This window comes from Meriones unguiculatus, chromosome 4 (assembly GCF_030254825.1).
Source record: "Meriones unguiculatus strain TT.TT164.6M chromosome 4, Bangor_MerUng_6.1, whole genome shotgun sequence".
Taxonomy (NCBI): Eukaryota; Metazoa; Chordata; class Mammalia; order Rodentia; family Muridae; genus Meriones; species Meriones unguiculatus.
Genome location: NC_083352.1, coordinates 72931683 through 72956410, shown reverse-complemented (window position 1 = coordinate 72956410; position 24728 = coordinate 72931683). Strand labels below are relative to the sequence as shown.

The 24728-nt window shown below is 45.5% G+C and overlaps 1 protein-coding gene across 5 annotated transcripts in view; it reads left to right on the top strand.

Moving 5' to 3' along the window:
• Positions 1 to 24728, top strand: part of Dlg5 (discs large MAGUK scaffold protein 5) — a 111300-nt gene that overhangs the window by 51127 nt on the left and 35445 nt on the right. For 4 of the 5 annotated variants that reach the window (XM_060382152.1, XM_060382151.1, XM_060382153.1 and 1 more), the window contains 5 exons: positions 108 to 291; positions 13283 to 13542; positions 14606 to 14918; positions 19555 to 19739; positions 21276 to 21401. In XM_060382152.1, the coding sequence (XP_060238135.1) occupies positions 108 to 291; positions 13283 to 13542; positions 14606 to 14918; positions 19555 to 19739; positions 21276 to 21401 (1068 nt within the window). The remainder of the gene's footprint in view (positions 1 to 107; positions 292 to 13282; positions 13543 to 14605; positions 14919 to 19554; positions 19740 to 21275; positions 21402 to 24728) is intronic. The other variant, XM_060382154.1, reaches the window with a different exon arrangement.

Sequence of the window (24728 nt, the reverse complement as noted above, 5' to 3'; positions counted from 1 at the left end):
CCTATGGCCACTGTCTTGATCTCTTTGGGGACTTGGGGCCCATGGTACCTGGAGATGGGGTGTGGGGAAAAAATTGGTCAGAGCTAAGTGTTTCTGTGGGGTTTCAGCACCCTCCACAGCCGGCTCCTGTGTGACCAGACTCAGCTGAAGGATGACGTAGACATGCTGAGACGGGAGAACGGGAAGCTGCTGCGGGAGCGGAATCTACTGCAGCAGTCCTGGGAGGACATGAAGCGGCTCAGGGAAGAGGACCAGAAGGAGATAGGGGACCTCCGGGCCCAGCAGCAACAGGTAGGACTACACAGCCAGGGGCAGGCCAAAGTCTGCTACTTCCCTTCCCAATCTGCCTGTGTAACTGACCCTCCATCTAGTCACTCACTCACCCATCCACCCAGCCATCCAAACTCTTACCAAATTGTTCATTTGTGTGACCATTTACAAGTGTTTCTGGGAAGTCTGTTTCCATTGAGGAACCTGAATATCGGCAAACAAACTGCCTTGCTCTGGTAGAAGCTGTAGCCCTATGAGGAAGACAGACTACTCACATAGTCACACAATTGCCTGTTATTATGAGTATTTCATGTGCTACCAAGTTCGGTGTGCTTTGAGGCATGCACCTTAGGGTATAATAGGACACAGGAGGCCTGTGGCTCATTTGGATTGCAGGTCATGTGACATCACAGGTGGAAAGCAGGTTGCAAGGAGAAGAGCCCCTATACAAAGGCCAAATGAGTGGTTCTCATGTCATCGTATTGGGTAGGATGTGGCCTTTCTTCCTCCTGTTAGAGCTCAATGTGCTCTCTTTTCCTTGCCCAACTGACAGAAGCCTGAGTAGCAGTTTGCCAGTTGTGTTTTCTGTGTTTTGTTGGCAAGTTCTCCTAGCCTAGATCTTGGAGTCTAGAGGTGTATGTGGAAAGGGCTTATGAGAGATGGGTTGGGGCTGAGAAATTTGAGGCTTCAAAGGAAAAATTTCTTCCCGTTTTTTAGTTCCCAAGGGATAGAGAGCAGAATCATGGGTTCTCGTGAAAATACTGTTGTGCTTGGTCTAAACTCACCTGTCCATCTAGCATAAATGTCCTCATTGCTTTCTGCTCATTTTTGAGTTTTTTAAAAAATAATTATTATGAAACTATTATAAGTCTGTAGAATGGCTTGCTAATGTACTAGTTGAACCCTTGCCCTGCACCCAAGATAATATTTACCAGTGTGATTGATACCTCATCACCCTAATACACTAATGTATATTTCTTACAAACAAGGATATTCTACTCTGTGACAGAACTGCTAATGTCAGCATCAACTCACTATCACCATCTAAGCAACGGACCCCATCCATCTCTGCCAGCAATGAGTCCTTTTAAAGCACTTATCAATTGTACAGCATATTGATTTTCCTTTTGACATTTTTGCCCATGCAAATTGATCACCTCCTCCACCCCTCATTCACCATTTTCTATCTCCCATTCCTTCTGCCTCATCCCTCTAGTCCCCTTAAGGATGTGTTTTCTTAGTAAGGGACCTGGTTCACAAGGAAGTACTACACTGTATCCTTCTTTTGCTCTCTGGTCTCCTTCGACTCTTAAGACCTTGCTTGACTTTCACAACCTGGATACTGTTGAAGGTTACAGACCAGCTGTCTTATAGGAGGCCCTTGTTTTGGGTCTGTCTCACTTCATGGCTTGATTTGGTCTGTCCACCTTTGGTGACTATGAGAAAAGCCTTTTGGAACCTTGTTGATTGGTTTGTGGCTAGGTTTTGGCCTGTTCCTGATGTTGTTCTCCTTGGCCACTCAAAAGCTAGTGTTCCTAGGCTTCTCAACTGTAGTTACTTTGCTTCCTTTTACCCTCTCTTCTCCCCCCTCTTTTACTCTTTGTTTTATAGCCCATTTGGTCCTTCCAAGCTTACTTCTCTATCCTTTTGACGCATCTCCTGTATTATTTTGTCACCTTAGTCTCTGACCTACCAGCCATCCCAGGCTCATTTTATAGTTTTTCTTTAGCCTCCAGTGTAAGCATTTATTTTTCCAAGTAGTCCTTCATTCCCTTTAATGGGGGGAAAAGTGATATTTAAAAGTATTATGAGGGAAAATCTTCCAGATATAGTGTCTTGTGTTTCTAATCTCAGCTGAAGTAGAAGGCTGTCCAGGATTGCACAGTGAGGTCCATGTTCACCTGTGATATCATCAGTCACAAGTACAAACCGACTCCCCATCTCCCAAACGAAGCATGATTTGAGTACTTAGTTTGTGTGTGGGTGTTGGAATATCATCTTTCTTTCCCACAGTCTCTCATTAGAAAGAGTGCCAGCAATGAGAGATACAGAGAAAGAAACAGAGACACACAGAGAGAGACACACACACATAGAGAGACAGACAGGGACAGAGAGCAACAGAGGGGGGAGACTGACAGACATACACACACACACACACACACACAGAAACAGTGAGACAGACTGAGAGACAGAGAGAGACAATGGACAAACACACAGAAACAGTGAGAAAGATAGACACAGTTGGACACACACACACACACAAACAGAGTGAGTGAGACGGGGGGGTGGGGGAGACAGACAGAAACTGAGATTGATTGAAGTTTGTGACCCTCAAAGCTAAGCAAGAAATCACCGGGCTGGGCAGTACAGCACAGTCTCTTTTAATGTTTTCACATGGGGCTGCAGAGATGGCTCAGTGGTTAAGAGCACTAGCTGCTCTTCCAGAGGATCCAGGTTTGATTCCCAACACATGATGACTCACAGCTATCTGTAATTCCAGTTCCGGGGGATCTGATGCCTGCTTCTAGCATCCATGGGAACTAGGCACACAGTGGTATACAGACATACGTGCAGGCAAAATACCCATACACAGAAAATAAATGAAGTAACGTTTCACACTTTTCTTCATGACGTCTCCCATAGACTTTTGCTTGACCACTTCCTTGCCATGCACATCTGCATCTTGGTGTACATAGTGAAAGCTGTGACTCTTTCTCTCCTCTCTCTCTCTCTCACACACATACACACACGCTCACATGCACATGTGCACACGCGCACACAGCACTTCCACTTTCAGCTCACATTCATTCTACCTCACTCCTTGTCATTTTCATAACTCCCCTTTAAAGCAGCAGTGAGAATCAGCTAGAGCCCAGTTACAGATATTTTGTTTGTTTTCATTATGGCCCAGGCTTCCCGAGAGCATGCATTTCTCTTATGTTAGCTTCCCAGGTTGTGGGATCACAGTCTCAAGCCACCATGACCTGCACCTTCTGGTTCCTTACTCTGCCAGTCCTCATGTGCCTCCACGTCCTCCTTAGCCGCCCTCCTCACGCCAGTCCCTTGTGGCTCTGTGTGGATCCTCTGCCCCCACCCAACAGTTCCCAACCCCAGCAGGTTTGATTCCTCCTCTGTGTCCCCCAGGTGTAACCCCTGTCTTGTTCTGTCTTGCTGCATGGCAGCGTTCGGGTGTTAAGAAATAAGATGGACATGACTTTATTTTTGTTTCTATAATTTTTATTTTTGTGAAATTAATGTGTTTTGTAAAAAATAGCAAAGACATTTTATCAATAAAATGAAAACTTGTTTCTTTCCATTGCACAGAGGTAACTCCCAGCATGTTTCAGGTTTCTCTGTGTGTCTGGAGAGCTGTTCACATCCGATTCATCTCACAACACAAAGTCATGCAGTGTGTCTCTGCATATTCTGCATTAGTGAATAGATTGTGTGCATTATGCTCTCTTAGGACAGATTCCCCTTTATAAGGAATATTGTGTTTTGGAAAAACATTGCACTTGATTTAGCTGGCCTCCTATTGATTGATGCTGAGGCTATTTTCAGAATTTTCCATTATCCACTGTATTCTATTGAAAAAGTACTTCCCTGGGGTAATTGTTTTCAATCTAGTTCTTCTATGGAGAACCCCGGGTAGGCTCAGTGAAGGGAGCTATGAGGTGGGTTTGAAGTTGTCAGGAGGCTTTATTTGTTGATCTCGTTCTTGGGGACTTAGTTTTGTGTGGTCCAACTTAGGTTGTAATGTAACTATGGGATCAGTGAGTCTCAGGATGGAAAAGGTTCCTGGAAGGGGAAATAAGTGCAGGCAAGAGCAACAGAGCCTGGCCTGGCAGGCTCCAAGATCCTTGTAGACTACAGGGAGGGCCTACTCTCTCCCCCTGTAGCAGAAAAGGGGCTGCAACAAGCTAGTTTTCTCCCCGGCCCTTCTGGGTTTAGGAGGGTGTGTGTGTGTGTGTGTGTGTGTGTGTGTGTGTGTTTATGACCCAGTAACTGCTTTTATTCTGAATTTGCTCACTCTAAATTAAAAGTGGCTTGCTTCCTAGAGAATGGGGAGAAATGAGGACCCTCAGATTTGCTGGTGGTGTAAAATGGTGTAACCCTGTGATTGTAGCCAGTCACAATTCTTCAGAAATTTGAATTGCAATGACCAGGTGACCAGCCATTCTAGAACTGGAAGAAGGTGTGCATACAAAACTAGGGGGCATAAGAATTGTAGTAGCATTGTTCAGAGCAGCCCCAAAGTAGAAATAACCCAGATGTCCATCAGTCAACAAATGAAAAAATATAATGTGGTTCAGCCTTTCAGTGGGGTATTATTCTACATGAAAATAATGCATATAGACAAACTTTAAAATCATTTGGCAATTTTTGTTTAAAAAAAATCATTACTGGGCATGATGACCCATGACTAATCTCAGCACTTGGGAATATGGGGTAAAAGGATTGTGAGTTCCAGGCCAGCCTGAGCAATGCACTGAGACCCTTAATGAAAATATAGGATGATGATGAGGATGATGATGATATCTCTCGCTGGGGGGGCGGGGAATATAGTTTCCTATCTTTCTGCTGAAGACCTACATGCTTCACATGCATTCAAACATCTCTCTCTCCTCCCTTCTCTGCTCAATTCCCCAACCCATGTTATAGGAAGGCCTTTCTTCTTTCTCCACTCCTATGGCATCACTTGCTTCCTTTTCTTTTGGGATAGTTGTGGCCCTTGGTGGGTAGGCTCTTGTGGGTGTGCTGTGCTTGGTCCTGGTCATAGATGCTCCCAGCTCAGGTTAGTTAGATTGTATTTTCTTTTTCTTTTTTCTGTTTTGTTTTGTTTTGTTTTGTTTTCTAAGACAGGGTTTCTCTCTGTAGCCTTGGTTGTCCTGGAGTCAGTTTGTAGACCAGACTGGACTCAAACTCACAGAGACCTCCTGCCTCTGCCACCCTGAGTGCTGGGATTACAGGCCTATGCTACCGCGCCTGGCTAGACTGTGTTTTCATCAAGTGCTGACCTGGGACCCACCAACAGAGAGAGGCTAGGCTGCCAGAGGGAGAGGTGGTGGAGGCTTTGCGCTGCCGGCCCCTGTTCTACTCTGTTGGCCTTCTCACCTTCACAGACACTGCCCAGGTAGTGGAAAGGTTACCAACAGAGGGAGCAGGTGATGTGGCATGGCCACAGACTTGCTCCTCACTGGGCCTAAAGGCAAAGGTCAGCCTCACTGGACAAGGCTAGTTTTGTTGCCTGGTTCCTCCCACGCCTTGTTAACCTGAAGAGGCCCTTGCAGGGTAAATGGTGCTATTTGACTTGTATGTTTGCTATACGGATTTGTGGGGCCTTCCAGTCCTCTGCATGATTTATCTCAGAGGAAATGAGGCTGCCCCCAGTGAGGGGGTGGCCCTGGGTTTGGACCCCTGTTGCTTGCATGAGAGCTGTTGACAGGTGCTTTGTCCTGTCTGTATGAGTTGAGGGGGAGGAAGCTGAGGGTTGAAACCTAGCCCTCTATTTCCTTGGTGGGAAATGGGTCATCTTGGATTTTTCTGGGGAGTGAATCAGGTATACTGAGAAGCTCCTAGGTTTGGAAAGCAAAGTACAGGGTGTTTTTGTACCATCCTTCCTTTACTAAACTAATACACACTCTTTGTTTATAAAAGAAGAAAATTCTAAAAACAGTGATGAAGTCACCCCAAATTCAGCTCTGTGTTACTTTGCAGAAGTGACCAAAATCTACCATCCTTAGCATATATCCTTGTCACAGTTTTTAACACACACACATGAACACACACAAAGCTTTCTTTCTTCTCCCAAATTTGTCTGTCTTAATTTTTTGTTTTATTTTATTGTCTCTACAGTGAATGTATTATGGATCTGCTTACATTGTCCTTTTCTTTGATTGTCCAGAAACCTATACTGTTTCACTGTTACTGATGTCTGATCTCCATTCCTTATGTTGACTATTTTAATTGTCAAAACTCCTACCATATTACAGTCGATTGACACAAATGTATCTCTCATTGTTTTGTGAGTATAGTACATGTTTTACTGTTAAACTTCTTTATTCAGTAGGTGCCAGATGTGCTCACATGACACACACAGGGCAGTATGAAAGTCAGAGGACTGCTCTGGTGAGTTGCTTCTCTCCTGCCACCATGTGGGTTTCTGAGATTGAACTCAGGTCAGCACTTTAGGCTTCACAGTAAGCCAGTGCCTTTATAGGCTGAACCATTTGCTGGCCCTTGTGTATGTGTTTAAAATTTTGATTGTTATAAAATTTCTGTGTCCAAGGCAACATACATTTCTTTAATCAATTCTATCAGATGATTTGTGTTTCTCCTTGCTCTATGTCTAGTTTCAAACTGTTCTTTGTTAATCCCTGAAAGTTGTTTTTTTTTTTCCTCAAGGTATCTCAGATATTTTCCTCTTCTGTTACTCTAGCTAGGAAGCTGAACATGTGACCACAATTCTGTGTGTGTGTGTATTGTTCAGTTTTAACTGTCAACTTGGCATAGCCTAGAATCACCTGAGACAGGAGTCTACTTAGATTTTTCTGGCGTAGTTGGCCTGTGTCTGTGGAGGATCGCCTTGATTGTTCATTGGCCTAGTGTCTTAGCCAGTGTTCTATTGCTGTGATGAGGCACGGTGACCACAACAACTTTTTTTTTTAATTTTATTTTATTAATTACACTTTATTCACTTTCACAACAACTCTTATAAAGGAAAACATTTAATTGGGGCTGGCTTACAGTTTCAGAGGTTTAGTCTATTATCATCATGGCTGGTATCATGGCAACATACAGGCAGATGTGGTGCTTGAGAAATTGAGAGTTCTACATCTGGATCCACAGGCAGATGGATGAGAGTTACTGGGACTGGCTTGAGCTTTTGAAAACCCAAAGCTTACCCCTAGTAACACACTTCTTCCAACAAGGCCATACCCCTAATTCCTCTCAAGTAATGCCACTCCCTGATGACTAAGCATTCAAATATATAAGCTTATGGGGGGGGCATTCCTGTTCAAAACACCCACCTTTTGCAGGATATTGATCCCATTGTGAACCTGGAGATTGTGAACTATGGAAATCTGTCTTTTGTTTTCTGTGGTTCAGCACTAACACACACATCTTTAATCCAAGAACTTTCTGTTTATTGTAAACAGGTGATTAAGGTGAGGTTCAGCCCTAGCACACACCTTTAATCTAAGAGCTTTCTGTATACCAGATTTAATAAAGTTAACTCTAGGTCAAGAAGAGGAGCAAGTAACCAGATGACAAGAGATTTAACAGAAAGGAGGGACTTTGAGTTAAAGGGTATTTAAGACAGTGTGGAGAAGAAGAAAGAGTTTTTTGGCTTAGAGCTTTTGGCTTTTTTCTCCTCAGCTGTCATGTGAGCTAGCAAGGTTTTGGCCTTGGGCTTTTGGTTTTTAGCATTTAGTTTTTGGCTTTTTTCCTTCAAGACATGAGCTGAGCAGGAAGGTCAGCTGGGTGCATTTGGCTCCTGAGTCTTTATGGTAAACCTAAATGTCTGGGATTTTCTTTCTTTATAACAACAGACACCCACCCTACTACCGGATGCACCATTCTCTAGACTGAGCCCTGAAAAAAGTAAGCGTGAAGAAAGCGAGCTGAGAGCAAGCAGTCAAAATCTGTGTTTTCTCTCCCTCAGCTTTTGACTGTGGATGTATTGTTCAAGTTTCTGCCTTGATTTCCCATCCGTAGGTTGTGAACAGCAACCTGGAATTGTGAGCCAAATAGACCCTTTTCTTTCCTAAGCTGCTTTTTGCCAGGGTGTTTGTTTGTTTTCATAGCAACAGGAAAGAATGTATATCTCTGTGTGTGTTTGTAACCCTCCGCTAAGAACGTAATTTTCTAGTGATGAACAGGAAACATTCTAGACTGGCAGATAGCATCTCTCCCAGTTCTTGGGAGTTCACAGGACTGCGGTTCACTCTAATCTTTTGAGGCTGTTGATGATAAAATGCAGGCTTGATTCTAAGCTCTTGTGAGGGAAGTTGAGAAATGTTTGGGACCTGGGAGTCTTTTTTGAAGGTCTGGATGCTGTTATGTAGGAGTGGATGCCTCCCTGAGGCTGCAGTGAGGCAGAGGCCAGGAGGTTCAGGGAGGTAGAACTTTGGTTACAGCGAGCAAGACCTTTTCACTCAATGTTTACACCCAGGAAACCCTGCAGGCAACCAAGCTGGAAACAGGGTAGGTCTGTTCTCTCTCACTAGTCTCTTTTGGCCCTACCACTCACCACATTGTCAGGGCTGTGCTAAGCATTATAAAGGATACTTGGGTTGGCTTCAGCATTTCCCTAGGCCTGACGTGTCTTACCAGGAATGAAAGCCTATCCTATCAGCCTGGCTTGTCCAGCATACCTTGCGCTAAGCTCCTCGAAGTTAGAGCATCTGGGAAATTGGTTCTCAGTAAAAGGATGAGCTATAGTGATACAAAATCCAGAGTCTATTGTGGACTAGTGAAGGTAATGCTGCCTCCGGGCTAGCCTCAAAAATGGGTGTTTCTTCACGAAAGCTGGAGAGCTTGTGTCCAGACAGCTGCCCTCTTGTGGGGAGCTCAGACTATGGTAGCAATGCTTTTGTTCCCTGCCTGGGACAGAGGAGGATTAGAGAGTGGGACATGAATGGAGTCGTTTTGTTTTGTTTTGCAAACAGGGTTTCTCTGTATAATCCTGGTTTTCCTGGAACTCTGTTTGTAGACCAGGCTGACCTCAAATTCACAGGGATTCACCTGCCTCTGTTCCCGAATGCCTGGGTTAAAGGCTACCACAACAGGCTGTGATGTCAGTCTTCAATGAAGTATCTGAGGTATCTGTCTACCATGGCAATATCCACTGCATAAGCCAAAACCTCTCCATACACAGGTTCAAAGCAAGGGTTCCATTGACCTTGGTGAGTTTCATCCTGGTGGGATGGTTTCTCATGCCACAGTGGTGGCACTGTCGAGATTGTCCCCATGTCCTCTGAAGCTCATTGCCTGCTCCTGAACAGTCTACCTGTGTTCAGTTCTGCCCCTTTATGCCAGTCTCCACCGGTCAGTGGTTCGTGGCGGAGGAAGAAAATATAATTCTCTGTCCATTTGAAGCCATGAACAAAAATGTATTTAAAGGCATTAAAAGCTTTAAATGAAACAAACAAACAAATACTTTTTAGAAGTTATAACAAGAGGATAACTTTATGATCTCAAGGCAAGAAAGAGAGACTTTCTTAAAGCAACTGCAGCACAAACTACAGAAGGCGTTCTTGATGGATTTTGCTCTGGCAGAGAGTGAAATGTTGGCATGAAACACACCACAAGCCACATAGTGGCAGACGATCGTTGTGATAAATATACCCAGGGAAGGTAGCTGAAATTTAAAACTAACTCTTAAAGAGCTGGTGCAGCTCAGGTGTAGACTTCTTACCCAGCATACAAGAGGTACTGGGTTAGAAGTGAAAGGAGATGGTGAAGAGAAACCAAAGGTTAGAAATGGGAGATCCTAGAAGACAAAGATCGATAATCCATAAACAAAGAAAAGGTGCCCAGTCATGCTGGAAAATCAGGATTAGAAGGTTAAAAATGAAGGTCTGGGGCTGAAGAGATTGCTTAGTTAAGAACACTGGCAGGTCTTGCTGAGAACCATACTTCAATTGCCAGGACCCACATGGTGTCTCATAATAGTATGTAATTCCAGTTCTGGGGGAGTTGATGCCCTCTTCAGGTCTCCACAGGCAATGCACATGTAGTGCTTTTGACATATATGCAAGCAGAATACTCATACATACAAAATAAAATTTAAGTGAAGAACCACTTATTAGCTACTGAAACTGGCAATACCTTAAAATTTTGACTATTGTACAATAGCTCAGAGGGGAATGGAAACCTTGGGGACCATTGACAGTGAAACAATGTAGAATGTCCAGACAATGAAATGTTCTTAAGCCCAAGAAAGGAGAGAAAGCAATTCATGCCTCAGTATGAGTTGCAGACAGAATCCCTCTTTACAAACTTTTAAAGAGATTTATTCTTTTAAAAAATTTATGTATATATTTGTGTACCTGTATGAGTTTGCACACTTGACATGTGGGTAGGTGCCAAGGAAGGGCAGCAGGTACTCTGGAACTGGAATGTGTGTGCATGTGTGCGTGTGTGTGTGTTGGGAACTGAACTCAGGTTCTTGCAAGAACAGCAAGTGAGCTAAACTATTGACCTATCTATCCAGCACCTGTTTTGTTTTTTTCTACAAGGTCTCATGTGACACAGGCTCGCCTCTAACTTGACATGTAGCTGAGGATGACCTTGAACTTCTAATGTTTGTGCTTCTATTTCTTAAGTGCTGGGATTACTGGCCCAGAAAATGCGGCTTCTGTCTCTGCTGCAATTGCTGTTCTTCCCCCTCTCCCTTCTTCCCACCCTTCTTTACCTCTCCATCCTCCTTTCCTTCTAAAGGAGATTTTTTAGTGACAGAATGGTTCTTAGTCCCAGTTTATGTCTGAGTGTAAACGTGTTTCAACAATACAGTGAGGTTTTTAACTTCTACTTTATAAATAAGTTTTATATTTCAATGTCCTAAGATCTTCGTCTGAGAGGAGTAGTTTCTGAAAAGAACAGGAAAGAGAGCTAGCACATCCAGTAATCTAAGAATTCAATAAGTAGAAACAGGAAAACTGGAATATTTTCAAAACCTAAGCTGCAAACATTCTTACAAACAGAGGAAAAATGAAGGGTGAAAAGAGGTGGCAAGAGCTGGCTTCTGGTAGCCTTCCTCTGCAGCTTGCAGCCCTGGCATCTGAAGCCAGGGTTCTCAGAGAGAGAGGTCAGTGGTCTGTGTGATGCTAGTTTAAAAAAATTAGTATTTATTTGTGTAGATGTGTGCATGTGGATATGTGTGTGTGTGGGGGTGCCCACAGAGACCAGATGAGGGTGTCAGATCCACTGTGGCTGGAGTTACAAGACATCTGTGCTGCTGGGAACCAAACCTGGATCTCTACAAGAGCCACAAGTGCTCTGAACCACTGAGCCATGTCTTCAGCCTCCTGGTTTTTCATTTATTCATTTTTATCTTATGTGTATAAATGTTTTGCCTTCACGTATGTATGCATACCATATATGTGCAATGCCTGCAGAGGCAGAAGAGGGTGTTGGAACTAGAATTACAGACGGTTATTGAGCCATTGTGTGGGTGCTGGGAACTGAACTTGGGTTCTCGGCAGAAGCAGCCAGTGCTTTTAGTCACACCATTCTGTTTTTAAATGAGTTGTTCCTTCTGTCTCCATATTTCCTCTGTTTCCAGAGGAAATGTTCCACAGTTCAAGGTTGAGGCTGTCTGGGACGCAAAGATAGTGTTGATAACTCAGGGCCCACATGGTGAACAAGGTTGTTCCTGGGCTGTAGGAGCTGCAGGGGCTAAGCCAGCCTTTCCGGTTTTGTCCTGTCATTTGAGAAATAAGGAAGCAAACCCACAGAGGTGGTGAGTCACTAGGGCTAAGGATCCTTGAACAGGCAAAACCTCTGAAATCCCAGTCTTCTCATGTTTGTTAGTTTTTTGTTTTGTTTTGTTTTTGTTTTTCTCTTGTTGAACAGCCTATAGTTCACAGTAGGACATATTCTTGTGCTCATATTCTCTCTGTTTTTCTTGTTGGGGTTTGGGTTTTTGTTTGTATGTTTGTTTGTTTTTTTTTTGGGGGGGTGTTATTGTTTTTGAGACAGAGTTTTGCTTCATTTGCATGATATTTGCTAGCTGGCTTAGTCTGGCCTTGAACTGAGAGACTGCTCCAGTCCTTAGTCTGCCCAAGTGCTGGGATGATCAGCAAGCACTGCCATGCTTGTCTCTAGAATTCTTTTTTGCTTGATAGACTCCCACAGTATGCCATGTCCTCAGGACTCAGTCTTCCCTGTGAGCCTTGCACTTGCGAATGCTTCTTAAAGCCTCCATTTCTACTGGGTTAGGCCTATTCTGCATCTTCTTCTTGCTGTTCCTTGCATAACACTGAGGGTCTGTCCAGTAGCCTCTGTGCTTGTGTCCTTGCCTTTGGCTGTATCCTGGCTTTTTGGCTAATTTTTTCCTTTGTTATCTTCACTTAGAAATCACTTTCTTAGAAAGACATCCGCAGGCAATAGCTCCTTTCCAACCTTCCTCTCTCTTACTCTGCACTGCTCAGAAGCGTCTCCTGCACATGATACTACCCTTTTTCATTCTCTTGAAAACCAGTGCTAATTTAGCAAGACATTGTCCTTGTTCTGTTGGTGATTGCATTTTCCCTTTAATTGGGATTAAAGGACCACAGGGCACAGTCTCTTTCTGTCCTGCTCCACACTGCCAGTACCTAGAACACCACTGGACATTTTATGGCCTTATTTTAGAAAGTCTCTCAAATCATCTCTAGGTTCTTTGATTTGCTAGGATGCACAAGACTCAGTATATAATCATCATCCCCACAGGGTAAAATTGCAGCCATTGGATACAACACAGAGAAGAAAAAGGACATGGGGTAAACCCAGTAGAAACCAGGCCCATGTTTCCCAGGTCTTCTGCCAGGGGAGTCACGCCAGATGCAGCTGATCTCCAGCATGGGGATGCAGCAGCACACACGGCACTCTCAGTTTTTAGGAAGCACAATGGACAGGCAGAGTCTAGATTTTCCTGGGTGCTGGTTACAGCTCCTTTCTGCTTAGTAGGAACTAAAGTTGTAAACTCAGTCTGGGCTGATTCTTAACTCGACAACAACTCACCATCAGGTTCCAGGATGCCAGTCAGTCAGGAGCAGTCATTATAGCCTTCCTGTGCATAGAATAGTTTGCTTCATAGAGCTTAGGAATTCTCTGGAACACAAACATTTGAGAATGAATCTAAATGGGTCGGCCCCCTGTGAGTGCAGTGCTAGCAAGATCAGACACCATGACACCCCCACCATCTTAGGGACCAAGGTGAACTCTTACTTTCTTAAAAGAAGAAGGGAAATATCTGCTCTGCCCATCTCAATCATTGGTGAACATGAGTCCTTGGGGTCCCCAGGTGCTGAAGCACAATGGCTCATCAGAGATCCTCAACAAGCTGTATGACACGGCCATGGACAAGCTGGAGGTGGTTAAGAAGGACTATGATGCCCTGCGGAAGAGGTACAGTGAGAAGGTCGCTATGCACAACTCCGACCTGAGCCGCCTGGAGCAGCTGGGGGAGGAGAACCAGCGTCTGCAAAAGCAGGCGGAGATGTTGACCCAGCAGAGGGACACTGCCATCCAACTGCAGCACCAATGTGCTCTCTCTCTGAGGAGGTAGGAGCCCAGGCTGGGCACAAGGCACTGTATGTTGGGGTTAGCACAGTGGGTTCTTCCTGGGGCTCCTTTTCTTTGGTGAGCTTCTTGTCATCTGTAAGCCTTCCAGGATAAAACCACCTCAGAATGTTATGATGCTCCAGTCAATGAGAACATCATGTTTGATACTGCACTAGCTCTGAAATTATCTCCTTTCTTCCCATCTGAGCACCCTGCTATGTCCTGAGCACCTGCTTCTTGGATTTCCCTATAAACCTCTTTCTCCCTAATGGCTTCCCACCTTGCAAATGGGAGAGGTAGTTATCCAGGGCAGTGTGTCCCTTGAAATCTCATTTTTATTAAAGACAATTGTTTTTAGATGTGTGATTTCCACCTGGACAGTATTGCAAGCAGCACATTGCTGCAGTGTGTGGGTTCTCGCCTGTGAAAATTCTCTGGATATAAGTAGATTTAGAAATTGCCAGATTGAACCTAGACAGGTGTCTCTGCTACAGGGTTCAGCGAACATGGCTGTTGTTGTTTGGTGCTGAGCCCCTGGACAACTGGAGTTCTCAGGCACATATCTCAAGAAATACTGCTCCAACACGACAGCCTCTATCTTGCATATTGCCTGGGTGCAAAGTGACTCCTGTGCAAAAGGACCTTGTTGCAAGGCTGTGTTAGGTCTATTTATAAAATGAGGTGGTTGCATAGTAAGTCATCATGAGGCCATGTTTGTTCTTCCTATGCTGTGGCTCTAGCATTGTTTTGTTTTGTGTGCTTATGTGTGTGTGTTTTTCCCAAAGTAATGTAGTTTTATTATAGAAGAAATGTACTGTTCTTTCTAGTATAGTGGAGAGTATGCTCTCCTCAGTTCAACTTCTGGCATTTGTTAAAGGGCAAGAAACATTCCAGGCCCAGGGCACTAGGACTCCGTGACCGTTCTCTCTGGGGGTTCAGAGAATGACCTCAGTCAAAACTTCATGCTTGACTGTCTAGCATGGTGGGGCTGGTGCAGGGGGTAGCGACCTCACGGCTGACATGGCGGGTCCCTGCTCCTCCCACCTCACATTTTCCTCCCCAGGTTTGAGACGATCCACCATGAGCTGAGCAAGGCCACGGCCCAGAACAAGGACCTACAATGGGAGATGGAGCTACTACATTCTGAGCTCACAGAGCTGAGGAGCAAGCAGGTGAAAACCGCCAAGGAGTCAGAGAAATACAAGGAGGAGCGTGATGCTGTGTACAGCGAGTACAAGCTTATCATGAGCGAGCGCGACCAGGTCATCTCTGAGCTGGACAAGCTACAGACAGAGGTGGAGCTGGCTGAGTCCAAGCTCAAGAGCAGCACATCGGAAAAGAAGGCAGCCAGCAAGGAGATGGAGGCCCTGTGGCAGGTAGGCAGTGCACAGCGTGGCAGGAGGTCACAGAGTTGTTGAGGGTGGGATGAGAAGGTCTGAGTGGCAGCTGCTTTTCTTCGCAGGTTACCGACGGCTCGATTCTGAGATACCTTCAGGTCTCTATTGAGCTTAGGTTTGGTGTTTGAATTTAGTGTGGGACTGTTTTATGAGATGATTGAATATAAATCACCACAAGGCCATGTTTGCCTCTCCTGTGCTGTAACACTGACATTGCTTGTTTGTTAGTTAGTTTGTTTTTTGTTTCAAAACAACGAAGCTTGATTATGGGAGAAATCTGCTACTCATTCTGGTAAAGTGGAGAGCTACAGATGAGTAATCCTGGCACATCTTGAATTGCCTCAGACTGACTCTATGAATAAGGTCCCAAGACCAAAGTTCTTAGCTGCATAGAGCTGATGGCCTCATCCCTCAGGGGCCTACCAACCATTTGTGTACTTAGAGGAGTTTATGGTCTTTCTTACAGGACACTGAAAGTTTTTAGCCTTGTCTTAAAGCCTTGCTCCCTGGGATAGTCCCTTTAGAGTTGGGGACTGACGTATTAAGTAGCAGCAGGCCTGGGCCTCTCAGCTTAACCCCTGTGTGCTTTCCTGCCTGGCCATCCCTGCCTCACCACTGATAAGTGTCCCTTCTGCTCCAGGTGTGCCCTGCTGGGATGTAGATAGTATGGAGACTGCCTTCTATCCTTGGGTCATGCTGTGGTTTTGACAAAGTCTCTAGACTTGGGAATACTGGGTTATCCCTCCACCCCCACCAAAGCTGTTCTTGATTCATGCCTCTATGCTTCTGATTTTCTGCATAGGTCTGTTAGGATGCATGTGTGCAAAGTGGTATATCGAAGTGGAAAGCAAGGTCAGGAAGATTGGCATGGACACTCTACAGAGATCACTGTGCCAGGCTACCTGTCTAGTTGGCTTCTTGTTACTGTGATAAACACCAGGACCCCAAACAATTTGTTGAGGGAAAGGTTTGTTTCACCTTACAGGTTTTAGTTCATCACTGTGGGAAGTGGGAGCAAGAGTTCCAGAGGGCAGGAGCTTGAAGCAAAACATCTGGAGGAATGCTCCTTACTGGCTTGTTCGCAGGCTCACATTAAGCTACCTTTCTCATTATAGTTAACATCCACCTGCCTAGGTGGTTCTACTCATACTGAGCTAGACCCTCCAGCATCAATTAGCAATCAAGAAAATGTCTCTTCCAGAGAACCTGGCACCCACATAACAGCCTACAAGCATCTGTAACTCCATTTGTAAGGGATCTACTGCCCTTTTCTGGCTCTGTGGGCACAAGGCACACATGCAATGTGCGTGCATATATGCAGGCAAAACACTCTTACATGCTCAAAAATAAGATTAAATCTAAAAAATAAATTAAAAAGAAAAAACAGATGCCCATAGACATGCCTGCAGGCCAATGTGATGTGGGCAATTCTTCTGTTGCATTTCCCTCTTTTCATGTGTGTCAAGTTGACACTAGTGGCCTTTCTACTTGCACTTGCTCTTATGCTCAGGTTGGGGCTATGAAGAAAGGAAGGAACAAAGATCCTTTACTGGAGTCTGAGCCTTCCTTAGTCACATGACTTCTCACATCTTCTTGTCCTGCCTCTGTGCCCTTGTCTGAAACTGGATATGATGGTCACATTTGTCCTTGAAGGATGGTTTTTGGGTGATGCAAACAGAAAACACAGTTAGCAGTTAGTCTTTGCAGAGTTGGAATGATAGGAGTCTTTTTCATTATTGCCCTTTAGGATGAGCACATGCCCCATGCAACTGTTTGTCTAGGTTAAATGGATCAATAGTGACAGTCCCATATGGAGGGATTGATATTTCCCAGACCACTGAGGTGAGGGCCGATGGCAAGAGAAGCATGTAGTGCAACAACATTTTGTTTTTATTTGTGGTGTGTGTGTGCGCGCGTGTGCGTGTGGGGGACAGGGCTTTGCTTGCAGCATCACCTGCTCTATCAGTGAGTTACCCTCTTGTCCAACTTTGATAAAATCTTAGAAAGGAGAATTATGTAAAGGAACCAAGTTTTCTTCTTTCCTTCCTGCCTTCCTTCTTTCCTTTCTTCCTTCCTTGCTCTTTTTCTTTCTTTCCTTCCTTTCATACAGGGTCTCACCCTGTAGCCTGGCTAGCCTGGAACTAAACTCTTGAAATCAGCCTGCCTCTGCTTCCCGAGTGCAGGTGCTGAAATTGAAGGCATATGCTACTGTGCCCATCTATAAAGGAATGTTTAATTAGTCAATCTATTGCACTAAAGTTTGGCAAATGTCCTAGGTAGTCCATCTCTTCCTTTTTGAGTGCATATGTATTACAAATGGGGATGTAAATATCAAGTCAGAAAATTACAGTGACAACACCAAAAAAAAAAAAAAAATTCTTTGGAGAATGACCAAATTGGTCACCAGACTAAAAAGCTCATGGAATGTTAAATACAAGGTGAGCTTGTGATAAGACAGCAAGCCTGCTCCATGGGATTTTCAGATTTCAGAAATTACCTGTGTCAGCTGAGGTCATACAGAGAAGTATGAAGAACACCCAGTACCTCCCCGGTGCTGGCATCCAGTGGTAAGCATTGTTAATGTGGAGGCTTGACGTCTGAGCTGCAGCCTTCAGCCCTTGGTACTCAGCACTCAGGCAGTCAGGCATGCCCTTTAGTCTGGAGTCCTCTGGGCCTATGCAGGGGGTGTTGGCTGGGTGACAGATGGCTTGTTGCGGAGGCAGGAATCTTCTCCAGGCATTGTTCTGAGTCAGCAAGCAGCAGGGGAGAAGCTAACCACCCAGTTAACATTCTCCATTTCTCCACACATTGTTCTAGTTCACGCTAGCCAAAAGGAAGCCAGACCTGTGGTTCTCAGGTGTGATACGGCCCTAGGGAATGATGACCACATTGTTTGGCCACCTGTCCAGGGTCAGCTGAGTAGGCCTTCTGGTTCATCTGATTCCCTGGCTTCAGAGTGTCTTCATGGAGATGTTTTTTTGCAAAGTTCTTCCAGGTCCTTGCTTACTCCCCTGAGTAGAGTACAGTGCCATAGAAGGGCTATCTGTCGATTCCCTGTTGGGTGGAGCCTTTCAGAGGACGGTCTATAGTAGGCTCCTATCCTGTTTGCCTCTCTGAATGAGATTTAAGCATCCTCACTAGGGTCCTCCTTAGCGTTTAACATCTTTAGGTCTGTAGATTTTAGTATGGCTCTCCTGTATTGTACAGCAGGGAGTTTTATGGAAGGAGGGGGGATAGAAGAGCATGGAGGGGACAGGAGTCCAACAAGGACACCAACAAAGCTAAATATTCTGAGGCCAGAGGGTCCTGAAGATGCACCAACCAGGGATGATACACAGAGAGGACCTGACACACACACACACACACACACACACACACACACCTGCTCAGATGTAGCCTATTGACAGCTCAGTCTCCATGTGGGTCCATGAGTAAGGGGAGCAGGGGCTGTCTCTGACATGAACTCAGTTGCCTACTCTTTGATCACTTGCCTCTGGTGATGTGGTCTTGCCAGGCCACAGAGGAAGAGGATCCAGGCAGTCATGATGAGACTTGATAAGCTATGGGCAGATGGCAGAGGATAACTCCCCCTTTCAGTGGACTAGGGGAAGGGGATGAGGGGAAGAGAGAGGGTGGGACTGGGGGGAGTTGAGGAAAGGGGCTTCAGTGGGATATATAATGAATAAATTGTGAAGAAAAAAATTAAATTAAAAAAAGAAGGCCTATCTGAGGTACCCTGGCTGGCTGTGCTGTCCCACTGCCTCTGGGTGCAGCTGTGTCCACTTGAGGAGCTGTGCTCGGCTGTGCAGCCAGTGGTGCTTTGGAAGGAAGGCGTCAAAATAGAAACACTATCCTCCTGGAAGTCATATTCTCTTGCACACACCTTTTATATTTTTTCCCTAGGGCTGTTGGTCGGGTAGTATACCTGCTGAGGACTGGGGTACAGGCCCTGGGTCCTTCTTGATGGCCCTCTTTCAGGTGAGGAGCTTCTGAAACAGCTCATATCTTCCCAAGCCCAGGCTTCAGAAGCACCTGGGGCCTCAGGACCAGTAAGGATGGCAGCGTGAGTCCCCAGGCTGAGTGCCTGGAGGTGGATAACTGCTGTAGAAGTCAGGAGAGGGTGGAGAGGAAGGTCTGGTGAGAGTGGTCTCTCAGCAAGGGTAGAACCTTGGGCAAATCACTTCCGGGTTCCTACAGTGTGTCATCAACAAAATTGAGGGCTTTGGCAGAGGTCAGTCACTTGGACTGTCTTGGGTCCCTAGTTCCATTGTTACTTTTAATCTCCCTACCCCTATGTCACTAAGGTGTCTGAGGAGCAGTGTTTTAGGGTAATTTGTTTCAGCGGTTACCAATTCTGAGGAGCCCATGGGAACCAAAGGGAGACAGATGTGGTGAGAGCCACCTCATTCACCTGGATTGGTTCTCTGTGCATGGGCACCTCCTGTGCTCAATGAGGCTAGCATCCTAAGCAAAGGGTGCTTAGGGAGACATGTGCTAGTGTGTCTCAGATACCTGAGTCCAGTGCTTTCCTTGAGCCTTGGCTCCAACTCTGAACTTGGTAATGTTTCCAGCTTGGAAGTCTGGGTAACCTTTTTCACCAACCTCTTGCCCTTAGATCAAAGACACAGTAAGCATGGATGCTGGGAGAGCCAACAAAGAGGTGGAAATCCTCCGAAAGCAGTGCAAGGCATTGTGCCAGGAGTTGAAGGAAGCCCTCCAGGAAGCAGACGTGGCCAAGTGCCGCCGAGACTGGGCCTTTCAGGAGCGGGACAAGATTGTGGCAGAGCGTGACAGCATCCGGTAAGGTGCTCTGGGGCGGGTGTTGTCCTCTGTTTCTCTTGTGCACTGAGGTCTGTTGGCAGGGTCAGTCATTAAGAAGGCAGGGACTACAGCTACCCCCTTCTCCCCATTAGCTGATTCTTTCCTCACCTCTTGGCTTTAGAATTTTGTATTGTATTTCCTTCCTGCTTCACTTGTAGACATCTTGAGTGTGTGTTATGTCCGGGTCAAAGCCACCTTTGCCTTTAAGGACTTGGTAGAAGCCACTTGTGTGAAATGTGTTTGCTTTTTTCTCAGTGTGCTGCTGGATATCTACTGTGCTGGCGTCTTAGGTTCCTGAGCAGCAGGAGCTTAGAGGACACTCCCAGGCATCTGTGCCAGGAAGGGCTCTGGGTCAGGGGGGACTGTACATGAAGGTGACATCCAGGGCCTCAGCCAGGCTGTCATGGGACATGCAGGCCACTAAGGGTGAAAGGAAGTCTCCCAGGATCATGTCCATCTGAGCTTGAACTTGAAGCTTGAGTGCAGTTTCTTCAGCAGGAAAGGAAGTATGGACATTGCAGATGGAAAGGGAGTGTGTGTGTGTTCTGTGAGGAGAGATTTGAGTGTAGCCAGGTCATGGTGTGGAGAATCACAAGGAGTAGGGTGACCATATCCTTGAGTTCTGTTCTGAGGGTCTTGAATGGAAGCAAAGGAGTGTGGATAAGATCCTGTGCTGGGGGGCAGAACCAGGGATGGTGGGAGTGATAAGGTAAATTGGTCACTGAGGGATGCTGGGACACCCCTAGAGGCTATGAGAGGGACAGAACTGTATACTGGCAGGGAGGGTCAGGAGGTGAAGATAGAGGTTAGTTAGGTATTTGGTATGCAGTGTGGGAAGAGCTCTGAGGTCTTCTGGGTGCTTCCTGCTTGCTCTTGCTGTGGCTTGCTCGTTGTATTCCTCTAGAGCAGATCCTGAGCTGGACTGTGATAAAGGCAATATGGGATTTGGGCGGTGGAGGCATGGGGACCAGCCGTAGGGAACTTTATTTTGGAGATGGCCCAGGCCCTCCTGCTGTAGGCTGTGTATCCTCTCTAGGTAGATGAAATGGTTTGGATTCCACTCCCGCTATTCTCTCTGGAGTCCCATCAGGCTTCCGTATTGTACCTAAACAGGGCTATAGACACAGAGGGCTGAGTCCTGGCTAAATGTCCCTCAGGCTGGTACTGGCAAAGGTAGAAAGCCCTGTACATGGTCAGTTAAGGAACTTACTGGTGTTGGAGCACCGAAGCCCATCAAGTGCTGGGGCCTCACTACGAAGGAGAGCCCCTTACTGCCACAGAGCTCATGCTAGAAGAGTGATGTGTAGAATGTGGGCCTTATTCCCAGGCACATGGGAACTAGTGTCTTTGGTTATATTATGGGCTGGCCTGGGTGGGGCCATGCACACCTTTTGTGCCTGTTTTGTTTAGACTGAAACTCGGAAGTCGGGGCTGACAGGGGGTGTGGTCCAGACCACAAGCCCTTCTTCCTTTCTTGCCATTCACAGTAACCTTGACCTCTTCTTTCTCTACCAGGACCCTGTGTGACAACCTAAGGCGAGAGCGGGATCGGGCCGTTAGCGAGTTGGCTGAAGCCCTTCGTAGCCTGGATGACACTCGGAAGCAGAAGAATGATGTCAGCCGTGAACTTAAGGAACTCAAGTAGGCTTGGGTGTTACCTGCCTGGGATGGGCTCATGTCTAGACTATCTCTTCTCCCTTTTCGGTGAGGCATCCTTGAGTGCACTGAGTAGGGACTTGTCTCAGTGTCCCTTCATTCTGCCTCACTGTGCTAGGATACAGAATGGGTGTAAACATTGGTAGTCCACAGAAGAGGGCACCAGCTCATGGATAAGCTCATGTAGACAGGACAAGCTACTCATACCAAGGCACATGGGAAGGAAGGTACTGTTCCCAGGCAGTCCATTTGAGGATGGACATGCCTACATCATTTCTAGTTTCTTCATTTCCCTATTCATTCCTTTATTCACTCAGCAAGAGTGTATTGAGTATCTCCTGGCCCCTGAGAGGCACAAAGCAAACAGCACTAACTAAGCAGATCACCGTGCTGCAGTATTGGGGCTCAGAGAACATAGAAAGAGAAAAAGAGGCACACACCTAAGCAAATGAAGCAACAGCAGACAGTTTTCCAGAGAATTGTAGTTGTGGTGCCATTATCTGTTCTACCCGTGTTTTGTAGATGCCTGTTTGGAAAGCTGTTGAGGTTACTGGACACCTTCTTCTCAGTCGCAGCACCCTCCAAGAGGGCCATTTAGACATTTGGTGGTCCTTAGTGTAGATGGAAAATACAAAGTTCAGAGTTTATAGTTGAAATTGGTAGAACACAGTAACTCTTATAGTCTAGTCTCAGACTCTACCTGGGAGTCAACAGCTCTGCTCATCATGTGATATTTCTAAAGCTGATGTGATAAGTGGACAGTGGGAAGTTCACGTGTGCAAGTATAGAAGACACCCAGACTTCACACAGGGAGTGAATCCTTTCAGAAGGGAGTGACAGCTTCCCTCCCTCCCATTCAGTAATATCTACCAAGGTCAATACCTTCATATATGAGATAATCTACACTAGAGGGAGCTGAGTACTCTAAGGAACAGTTCAGGGCTTCAGAAGCAACGTGTAGGCTATGGAACAAGGGATGGAATCAGGTATGGAATCCCACAAGCTGGGAATGTAGTTTATTGGTTGAGCATGGTCTGTGTGTTGTATAAGGTTATAATATTTACTATGGGTTTAACTTCTGGTATTGCTGCTGTTAATCCTCAGCAGCTGTAAAACCAAATCACCACACAGAGACTGGGTTTTTAGTTAACCTAGAACACAATGCTGGGCAATATTTACTCCCTCCTAAACCTCCATGCCCTCAGTTTCCTAACATTTAGATTTCCCACATTATACTTGCTTTTTGTGAAATCTTAGGTCTGGTTCATGCTCCAAGTCCTCCAAGCTCTCCTCCCGCTCTGCTCTCCTCGTGCACCCCTCTCCTCGAGCTCCTCCTCGTTCTCTAGCTCCTCCCCGTTCTCTAGCTCCTCCCCTCTTTCCTGTCCTCTGGCTCCTCCCATTGCACAACATTGTATCCAGTTGCTTTATTTGTGTCCTGTTTACACAAGAGTTGGGACAGGATGCTTATAGTGAGTAAGTATCACAATGCAATATCCAAATTGAAACCAGAGAGTTGGGGGTGGGGAAATCAGCATTTGAATTAACAAGGGTAAGGCATATACATTTTAAAAGAACATTATACCAACATCTGTGCAAGGCTCTCATTTCATCTAGCACTGAAATAGAAAAGAAAGATCCATTTTAAGGGAAACCCTTGATGCTGCAGAGTGTGGTTCAGAAGGAAGTTTTTTTTCCTTTTGTTTGAACATGTAAAAAGCACCGGGTTCTGTTTGTTCATGCGTCATGTTTGCATTTGCAGCTTCTTTCTGCTAAATTCTGTCACTAATGGCTTGCTGCTAAGGATGTCCCTGCTGCTGCCCTGGGGACCTTCAGTCTGGAGAAACATAGGCATCCCCTGTGGACAGGCAGAACATTCTGAGCATCAGTGTGGAGCATTGGGCCACACTGTTCTGGTGGGGATGGGATGGAGGCCCAGAAGGGCTAGGAGGTTGAGTAAGCATCCAATACCTGAGAGCATCAAGGGCAAAGGTACATTGGGTATCCTATTCTCATGGAGACATAAGTAAGCCACTTGTATGTAGTCGGCAGCATAGATGAATTCAAAGGCTGCCAGGGCCCAGATATTAGAAAGTAGGTTATCACATGTCAGTCACATCTCTGTGATAAGGTTTCTCAGTCTTTCTTTCCCATCTTCTTCAATGAATTTCCCCCACAGTTAAATTTTTTTATCTTGATAAAGTCCAAGTTGTTAATTAAAAAAAAAATTATTATGTATCATATCTAAAAAGCCTTTCATGTAACTTTCAGCATTAAGGCTATTTGTTTCCCTAGACCTGGTATTTGAACCAGAGCTTTAAGATGCTAGCCAAGCATTTTACCACCAAGCTACACCCTGAGCCTTTGATTTTTGGGGGGCAGGGTCTTACCATAGTAAGTAGGCTGGCCTTGAACTCCCTACCCTCCTGTCTCAGCCTTCTCCGTGCTGGAGTTACTGGCATGTGCCACCATACATGGCTTCTTTCAAAATGTTTTCTGTTTTACATTTAAATGTAGAATATACTTAGAGTTAATTTTTTTTTAAAGGTATGAGATTTAAGTTGAGGGGAGTTTTTTTGTTTAAGAATTATTTTATTATTTCTCTCTCTCTGTGTGTGTGCATGTGCGTGTGCGTGTGTGTGTGTGTGTGTGTTTGTGTGTATCTGTTTGATACACACAAGTGCCAGCAGTGGCCAGAAAAGGGTCTATAACTCCCAGGAACTGGAGTTATAGATGGTGGTGAGCTGCCATGTAGGTGCTGGAAATTGAACTCTGGTCCTCTGAAAGAGCAGTCAGTGCTCTTAACCACTGAGCCACCTCTATGGCTCCACCTACTCCCATGGTAAAGTATGGATGGTGACCTGCTCAAATCATGACTAGAGGAATGACCTTTTGAATTATTTTTGCATCATTTGCATCATTTGGTGATATTTTTAGGGCCCTTATTCCATAGCTTTGATCTGTGTGTTATCATGTAGACTCCATTATAGCTGCTTGAGGAAGTCTTAAATTGAGTGACTCCTCTCTGGTAATTCTTTTAAAAACTTTATTTATTCTTAATTGTGTGTGTGTGTGTGTGTAAGAGAAAAAAAGAGAGAAAGAGAGATAGAGGATGTCAAGAGTTAAGAGAAGAACTTTGAGGAGTAAGTTCTTTTTCACCTTCATCTTGTTGAGACAGGTCTCCTGTTTCTGCATGCTGTCTGCTCTAGCCTGTCTAGGCTGTAAGCTTCTGGGTGATTTTCCTGACCCCTGTTCCCATCTCGCTGTAGGATTGCTTTGCTATCAGGGCATGCCACCATATCCAGCTATTTAGTG